This window comes from Mandrillus leucophaeus, unplaced genomic scaffold, assembly GCF_000951045.1.
Source record: "Mandrillus leucophaeus isolate KB7577 unplaced genomic scaffold, Mleu.le_1.0 Scaffold288, whole genome shotgun sequence".
NCBI lineage: Eukaryota > Metazoa > Chordata > Mammalia > Primates > Cercopithecidae > Mandrillus > Mandrillus leucophaeus.
Window position 1 is genome coordinate 429498 of NW_012103009.1, and position 8379 is coordinate 437876.

Consider the following 8379-nt stretch of genomic DNA (forward strand, 5'->3'; position numbering starts at 1 on the left):
GCACACGGCCAGGACAGCCCAGCCAGGCAGGGCTCCATCAGATGCAAGGAGCCTGGCGGTGCTAATGGCTTCTGAGCACCAGCTCCAGAGTCACCAACTGCCCCGGCAGGACTGTCTCTTGTGCCACATGCTGACGCCTGGCAGGGTCTCCACAGTCCACCCAACAGAACTGACACATGAGACCCAGGCCCCCTGAGGAGATATCTGATGTGTGAAGTGAGAGCACAGAGGCGGCCGCAGGGTCTCTCACTGTCAGTGCAGTCAGCACCTGCTGACGGGCAGAGGGCAGCCTCAGGCAGCAGCTCCTTTGGGGCTCCGGTGCCCATGACCAGCAGGGTGACCGGGTTGGGGGCTCACCTCGGATGACCTCGCTGATGTGCGTCTGCACAGGGCCCCGCTCCAGGTTCTGTACCACCGCGTTGGCGATCCGCGTGAGGTGGCCCATGTTCCCACGTCTCATGCCACCCGCTGCCCTGAAAGCAACAGGCACCATCAGGGCGGCCTCCTAGTCCTGACCTTGCCAGACCCACGACCCAGAGAACCAAGTGGCAGAAGCCTCCAGGTTCACTTCCAGAGCAAGTGCCTGGCCTCTGCCCAGCGCTCGCGCCCCCGGCCCTGCCTCCAGGACACTTTCTGTTTGAGCAGCACCTGCCACATGCAGAGGCTCACCCCAACCTCACCACCAAAAGTGCCCCTGAGACAGACGAGGAGACAGACACTGCTCTCACCCCATTTTACAGACAGGGAAATGGAGGCAGAAAGGCCGTGGCATGGCCTAAGCCCCGCTGGTGGCAGCAGTGGCACAGGAGGTGAGCGCACCCTGTCAGCTACAAAGCTCAGGCTCAGCACCCTGCAGGGAGGGGCGGGCAGGACCTCCATGCTGTGCAGCCCAGCTCAGCCTCTGCTTCCCCACAGCTGCACTCAGACCCCTCCCAGCTTCCGTGAGTCCCTCCTCACATCGCCCAGAGCCAGAAAGCTCCCAGCAGAACAACCAATGGGTGGCGATGGCTCTGGGCCCAGGACAATAAGCAAGACATGTGTTCTGACAGAGGGAGCATCCATTAAGCAGCAGATACGGAAAGACCAAAATAATGTGTCCCCGTGTGTGAGTGCTGACGGAGGGCCTGAGTTCTTGGGGAAGATCAGGAATGGACAGGGGACCCGCAAGAGTTTGGCAAAGCCTAGGCAAACTAGGTTGGGCGGGGGCCAGACCAGGTGCCTGGTGGGGACGGGACCACTTCCTGTCAGCTCCCCGTGTCCCCTCCCCAAGTAGCATTTGCAGCTGTCCACCCAGTAGGAGGGCACGGCAGCCCCAGAGTGTGGGGCCGCATCGCACACCCGACACTCCGCCCGATCCTGCAGTCCTGCACGCAGTGCCGCCAGGGCTTGAGTGAGGTGCGTCTCTGCATCCCTGACTGGCCAGGCTGGGTCCCTCCATGTCCGAGCGGCTCTTACTGTGTGTGGTCGTTGGCTTCCCAGGCCTCCAGGATCCTCTGCACCAGGCAGCACTTCTGGAACAGCTGGTGGGTGGGGTGGGGGGCAGCGTGAGTCAGGGTCTGAAGGAGGCATGCACCCCTCCACCCATCCCTGGACTGGGCAGGGCTGGCTGGCAGCCACCACATCTGTGTGGACTTTGCAGGCCCTTAACTGCTGCACACGCACAGCCTCAGCCTCCGTGGTTCTCACCAAACACCAGAGGAGGGTGCTATTCAGCAGCTCATACTGCTGAGCGCCCTGAAGATGAAGCCTGAGAAAAGGACCCTCTCCCTTCTCCTCTGACTCCTGGAATTGCCCCCTGACCCTTGCCTTCCCCTGGGCCTTCTCCCCGTCTCTCAATTGCCCCCGACTGTGGTCACTCTCCTACCCTCTTCCTCCGTGTCCAGAGGGAACAACTAGGGCTGTTTGTCCTCAGCACTTTCTCTCACCTCCAGGCCCTGAGACAGATCACTTCTTGTACCTGAGATGTTTTTCCTGGGCTCCACCTCACACTACGATATACCCGTGGCCCCTGCTATCTGGGTGACGGTCCCTGGTTGGCCTGCAGATCCCTCAACACCCTCTCCCCACCATGCGGTTCCCATCACTGACACTGCTGCCCCCTGGGCATTTATTCCTCATCACTGACACTGCTGCCCCCTGGGCATTTATTCTCCGGGCCTCCAGCTGGAGGCCAGACTGGACTCATCTTATCCAGTGCTAACCCCTGCCAGGCCTGCACACAGAAGGCACCAGCGCCCTGCTGAAGGCAGGTGGCAATGAGACCTGCAAGCCCCACTCAAGCCCAAAGCCCCACTGTCTCCGAGCCTCTGACCGACACCTGGGGATCCTTTTCCAAGCCCCACTCAAGCCCCACTGTCTCCGAGCCTCTGACCGACACCTGGGGACCCTTTTCCAAGCCCTGCCCCCGTGTCAGCTGCACAGCAAAGTCTGGCACACGTCAGCGCTGACGTGGACGCGGTCTGAGTGGGGCGCAGCTGGCGCTGATAAGCTGGATGCTGCTTGGACTCACGTGGGTCACCATTGTGTTGTCAGGGAGGCTGGCAGGAGGCTGGGGGGTCTCCAGGCTCCGGTTCCCGTTCTCATGCAGAGGCTCCGCCCTGCTCTCGGACCCGCTGGCTTCTGTTCTGTCCTCGCGGGCGGCGTGGGAGAGAATAGCGGCTATGCAGAGTTCCACTTGGAAGTGCAGAAAGTTATTCCAGGTGTACTTAAAGAACAAGTCCTAGGTAAAGAGGACAGAAGACAGTTCTTAGGTCGGTTTTCTCCTGCCGGCTACACCACAAAGGGGAGGGAAACCCTTCCTAAAGGTGGCGTCCTAACTCCTCACGAGCAGTCTCTGGGCAGCCAGGAAGGAGTTTTAGGCGTTTTCCTGAGGCTCATCTCTCTGTTAAGGAGCTTCTTCAAATTCAAATAGCCACAGGGCACTTCCGTCTCCTGCCTGTGGGTGTCCATCGGTCTCTGCTCCGATCTGAGTCATCATCTTCTTTCTACTTTCTGCGGGTTTACTCTTTTTTTTTTTTTTTTTTTTGAGATGGAGTCTTGCTCTGTTCCCAGGCTGGAGTGTAGTGGCGCGATCTCGGCTCACTGCAACCCCTGCCTCCTGGGTTCAAGTGATTCTCCTGCCTCAGCCTCCCGAGTAGCTGGGATTACAGGTGCCCGCCACTATGTCCAGCTAATTTTTCTATTTTTAGTAGAGACAGGGTTTTGCCATGTTGGTCAGGCTGGTCTTGAACTTCCAACCTCAGGTGATTTGCCCGCCTCAGCCTCCCAAAGTGCTGGGATGACAGGCGTGAGCCACCATGCCTAGCTTTTGTCCTTAAGTTGGAAGCTTAACTCATTAATTTGCAGCCTTTCTTCTTTTCCAGTCTGTCTTTAAAGGCTACATTTCCCCGTATACAATCAACTTTAACTACATTCTACACATTTTGCTGAGTAGTATTTTTATTCTTCTTCAGTTCTAAGTATGTGAAAAGTTCCTTTACGATTCTGCCTTTCTTGTGAGTTACCGGAAGTGTGTTAGACTCTCGAGCACATGAGGATTCCACCCAGGATGGGCAGGCATGTGCACATCGTCCACCACACAAACATGAGACTGGGAGGGGCATATTCAGACACCCCTTAAGGGAGCCCAGACCTAAGCAGCATGGGCTGAAGCCCAGAGGAGGCTCTGGCCACCTAGGCACTTCCCTGGGGACAGAGGTGGCAGAGCGAGGACAGCTGCTGTCTCTCACCTCCCATGCAGCCCCTTCCAGACGAGGACAGAGAGGGGGACATAGGTCTGACCCACTCACCCCCTACTGTTGCCTCTCACATTCCAGGGGCCACGGCAGCCTGTGTCCCAGACCCTCTTCCGCCTCCACGGAGGAGGAGGACTGTGTGGGGAGGGGAATGGGGGGACGAATATATTCCACACCAGGATTCGAGCTTGAGCCCCTGGTTCCACACAGTGGGGTTGGAGCTAGAGAAAGGCGGGAGGCTCATTTGCTTCATGTTCTTCTCCACAGGAACACGCTCCTAAATCTCAGCTTCACCTTCTCTGCCCACGTGACCTTGAGCAACCCTGGAGAAGGCTTGACTGTGTTACCTCATCTATAACATGGGGTCAGACCTACCTCTCAAGAAAGAAAAGCCCAGACAAGATGACTTTGCTGGGAAGTTCTACCGAACATTTATTTTGCTGCCGCTTGTTTTTCATGTCCTGGCGATGAGTTCTACCACACGTTTAAAGAAGAACTGACACCAATCCTCCTCAAACTCTTCAAACACACTGAAGAGGAGAGAACATTTTCTAATGCATTCTGTGAGGACAGCATTACCCCGATGCCAAAGCCAGACAAGGACACTACAAGAAAAGAAAACTACAAACCAATATTCCGTATGAACATGGATGCAAAATACCAGCAAACCAAACTTAGCATCTTATCAAAAGAATTACAGGCTGGGCGCAGTGGCTCAAGCCTGTAATCCCAGCACTTTGGGAGGCCGAGACGGGCGGATCACGAGATCAGGAGATCGAGACCAGCCTGGCCAATATGGTGAAACCCCGTCTCTACTAAAAAATACAAAAAATTAGCCGGGCGAGGTGGCGGCGCCTGTAGTCCCAGCTACTCCGGAGGCTGAGGCAGGAGAATGGTGTAAACCCGGGAGGTGGAGCTTGTAGTGAGCTGAGATCCGGCCACTGCTCTCCAGCCTGGGCGACAATGAGACTCCGTCTCAAAAACAAAACAAAACAAAACAAAACAAACAAAAAAGAATTATATACCAGGATAAAGTGGGATTTGCTCCTCAAATGCAAAGATGGATCCACATATGAATATCAATTGATATACGACATTAACAGGGTAAAGGACAGAAGCCAAATGATATCTCAACTCATACAAACAAAATCTGATAAAATTCCACATACGGCCGGGTGTGGTGGCTCACGCCTGTAATCCCAGCACTTTGGGAAGCTGAGGAGGGTGGATCACCTGAGGTGAGGAGTTCAAGACCAGCCTGGCCAACGTGGTGACACCCGTCTTTACTGAAAATACAAAAATTAGCCGGGCGTGGTGGTGGGCACCTGTAATCTCAGCTACTCAGGAGGCTGAGGCAGGAGAATCGCTTGAGCCCAGGAGGCAGAGGCTGCAGTGAGCCGAGATCACGCCACCACACTCCAGCCTGGGCAACAGGAGTGAAACTCTGTCTCAAAAAAAAAAAAAAAAAAAAAAATCAACGTACTTTCTTGATCAAACACTCAAACTAGAAATAGAAGGAAACATCTTCAGTATGATAAAGGAATAGAAGGAAACATCTTCAGTATGATAAAGGAATAGAAGGAAACATCTTCAGTATGATAAAGGAATAGAAGGAACCATCTTCAGTATGATAAAGGAATAGAAGGAAATATCTTTAGTATGATAAAGGAATAGAAGGAACTATCTTCAGTATGATAAAGGCACCTATGAGAAGCTCACAGCTGACAACACATTCAATACTGAAGGACTGAAAACTTCTCTAAGATCAGGAGCAAGGCAAGGATGCCCCCTCTCACCGCTTCCATTCAATCTTCTCTTAGAAGTCTTAGCCAGAGCAATTAGGCAAGAAATAGAAAGAAAAGGCATCCAAATGGTAAAGGCAAAAGTAAAATTATCTTTGTTCCCAAATGACATGATTTTTTTTTTAGCAAGGGTTTTGCTCTGTTGTCCTGGCTGAAGTGCACACAGTGGCGTGATCTTGGCTCTGCAGCCCTGACCTCCCAGACTCAAGCGATCCTCCCTCTTCAGTCCCCTGAATAGCTGTAGCTGGGACTACAGATCTGTGCCACCACACCTGCCTAATTTTTATTCCCATTTATTCTGTAGAGACAAGGTCTCACTATGTTGCCCAGGCTGGTCTTAAACTCCTGGGTTCAAGCAATCCTCCCGTCTAGGCCTCCCAAAGTGCTGGGATTACAGATGTGAGCCACCACACCCGGCCTGATATGATCTTACACACAGAAAATTCTAAATATTCCACATAAATTGCTAAAGATAATAAACAAATTCAGCAAAGTTCTAGGATACAAAATTGACACACAAAAAAGCAGTTGCATTTCCATACACTAGCACTGAATAATCCAAAAAGGAAGGTAAGAAAACAATTTTATATATGATAGCATCCAAAAGAATTAAGTCAAGGAGATAAAAGATTCGTATACTGCAAACTACAAAACACTGCTACAAGAATTTAAAGACCTAGGCCGGGCACGGTAGCTCATGCCTGTAATCCCAGCACTTTGGGAGGCCGAGGCAGGTGGATCACAAGGTCAGGAGATCAAGACCATCCTGGCTAACACAGTGAAACCCCATCTCTACTAAAAATACAAAAAACTAGCCGGGCGTGGTGGGGGGGCGCCTGTAGTCCCAGCTACTCGGGAGGCTGAGGCAAGAGACTTGTTTGAACCCAGGAGGCGGAGGTTGCGATGAGTCGAGATTGTACCACTGCACTCCAGCCTGGGCAACAAAGTGAGATTCTGTCTCAAAAATATAAATAAATAAATAGGAAGACATCTGTGTTCATGGATTGAAGACTTAATATTGTTAAGAAGACAGTATTACCCAAAGTGATCTATGAATTCAATGCAATCCCTCCCAAAATCTCAAAAGCATTTTTGCAAAAATCGAAAAACCCATCCCCAAATTCATACAGATTCTCAAGGGACGACTTTGAATAGCCAAAACAATCTTGAAAAAGAACAAAGTTGGAAAACTCACACTTACGACTTACTACAAAGCTACAGTCACCAAAATAGTGGGGCACTGGCGTAAGGACAGACATATAAAACAACAAAATAGAACAGAGAGTCCAGAAAGAAACCACTGCACACACGGCCAGCTGTTTTTTGTTTGTTTGTTTTTTTGAGACAGAGTCTCGCTCTGTTGCCCAGGCTGGAGTGCAGTGGCCAGATCTCAGCTCACTGCAAGCTCCGCCTCCCGGGTTCATGCCATTCTCCCACCTCAGCCTCCCGAGTAGCTGGGACTACAGGCGCCCATCACCATGTCTGGCTACTTTTTTTGTATTTTTCGTAGAGATGAGGTTTCATGGTAAACTACCATGTTACAGGATGGTTTCGATCGCCCGACCTCATGATCCACCTGCCTCAGCCTCCCAAAGTACTGGGATTACAGGTGTGAGCCACCGCGCCCGGCCAGCCAGCTGGTTTTTTTAACAATTAGGCCAAGACCATTCCTGGGAGAAAGGACAGTGTTTCTTTTTTTTTGAAACGGAATCTTACTCTGTCACCCAGGCTAGAGTGCAGTGGCGCAATCTCGGCTCACTGAAACCTCCGCCTCCCGGGTTCAAGCGATTCTCCTGCCTTAGCCTCCCAAGTAGTTGGGATTACAGGCGCCGCCACCACGCCTGGCTAATTTTTATATTTTTTGTAGAGACGGAGTTGTGCCATGTTGGCCAGGCTGGTCACGAACTCCTGACCTCAGGTGATCTGCCTGCCTTGGCCTCCCAAAGTGCTGAGATTACAGGCGTGAGCCACCGTGCCTGGCCTAGGACCGTCTTCAACAAGTGCTGGGAAAACTCGATAACCCCATGTAAAAGAATGAAGCTGGACCCTTATCTTACACCAGATACAAAACTTAATTCAAAATGGATCAAAGACCTAAACATCAGAGAGAAAACATAAAACTTTTCGAAGGAAGCACAGAAGAAAAGTTTCATGATACTGACTTGGAAATGACTTTTTTGGATATGACACCGAAAGCACAGGCAACAAAGAAAAAAAAGAAAATTGCATTTCATCAAAATTTAAAACTTGTGTGTCAAAGAAGTAAAGGCAGGGGGCTGGTGGCTCACGCCCATTAATTCCAGCACTCTGTAAGTCAGGAGTTCAAAAACAGCCTGATCAACACAGTGAGGCCCCATCTCCACAAAAAATATAAAAATTAGCTGGATGTGGTGACGCACACCTGCAGTTCTAGCTACGCAGGAGGCTGAGGTGGGAGGATCACTTGAACCCAAGAGTTCAGGGTTACAGGGAGCTACGATCACTGTACCGCAAGACCCTATGTCTAAAAAATTTTTTTTATGTAAAAAGATAACCCAAAGAAAATATTTGCATATATCTGATAAAGGATTAATATCCAGGGTATGTAAAGAACTTCTAAAACTTAAAAAAAAAAAAAAAAAAAAACTCAATTCAAAAACGGTCAAAGGAAGGTTGAATAGACATTTCTCCAACAAAGCAAATCACATGGCCAACGAGCAGGAGAAGATGTTCAACATCACTCATCACACAGACACACCGTTCCACACGCACATCAGATGACGAGCATCAGCCACACGGAGACACTGTTTCACACGCACCACATGGAGACACCGTTCCACACACACATCAGATGACGAGCATCA

General features: G+C 51.1%; 1 protein-coding gene across 1 annotated transcript in view; it reads right to left on the bottom strand.

The window, feature by feature from the left end:
- Positions 1-8379, bottom strand: part of PPP6R2 (protein phosphatase 6, regulatory subunit 2) — a 42298-nt gene that overhangs the window by 11574 nt on the left and 22345 nt on the right. The window contains exons 8-10 of the mRNA XM_011985579.1: positions 2510-2719; positions 1456-1520; positions 358-473 (exon numbers count right to left, since the gene is read on the bottom strand). Coding sequence (XP_011840969.1) covers positions 358-473; positions 1456-1520; positions 2510-2719 — 391 coding nt within the window. The remainder of the gene's footprint in view (positions 1-357; positions 474-1455; positions 1521-2509; positions 2720-8379) is intronic.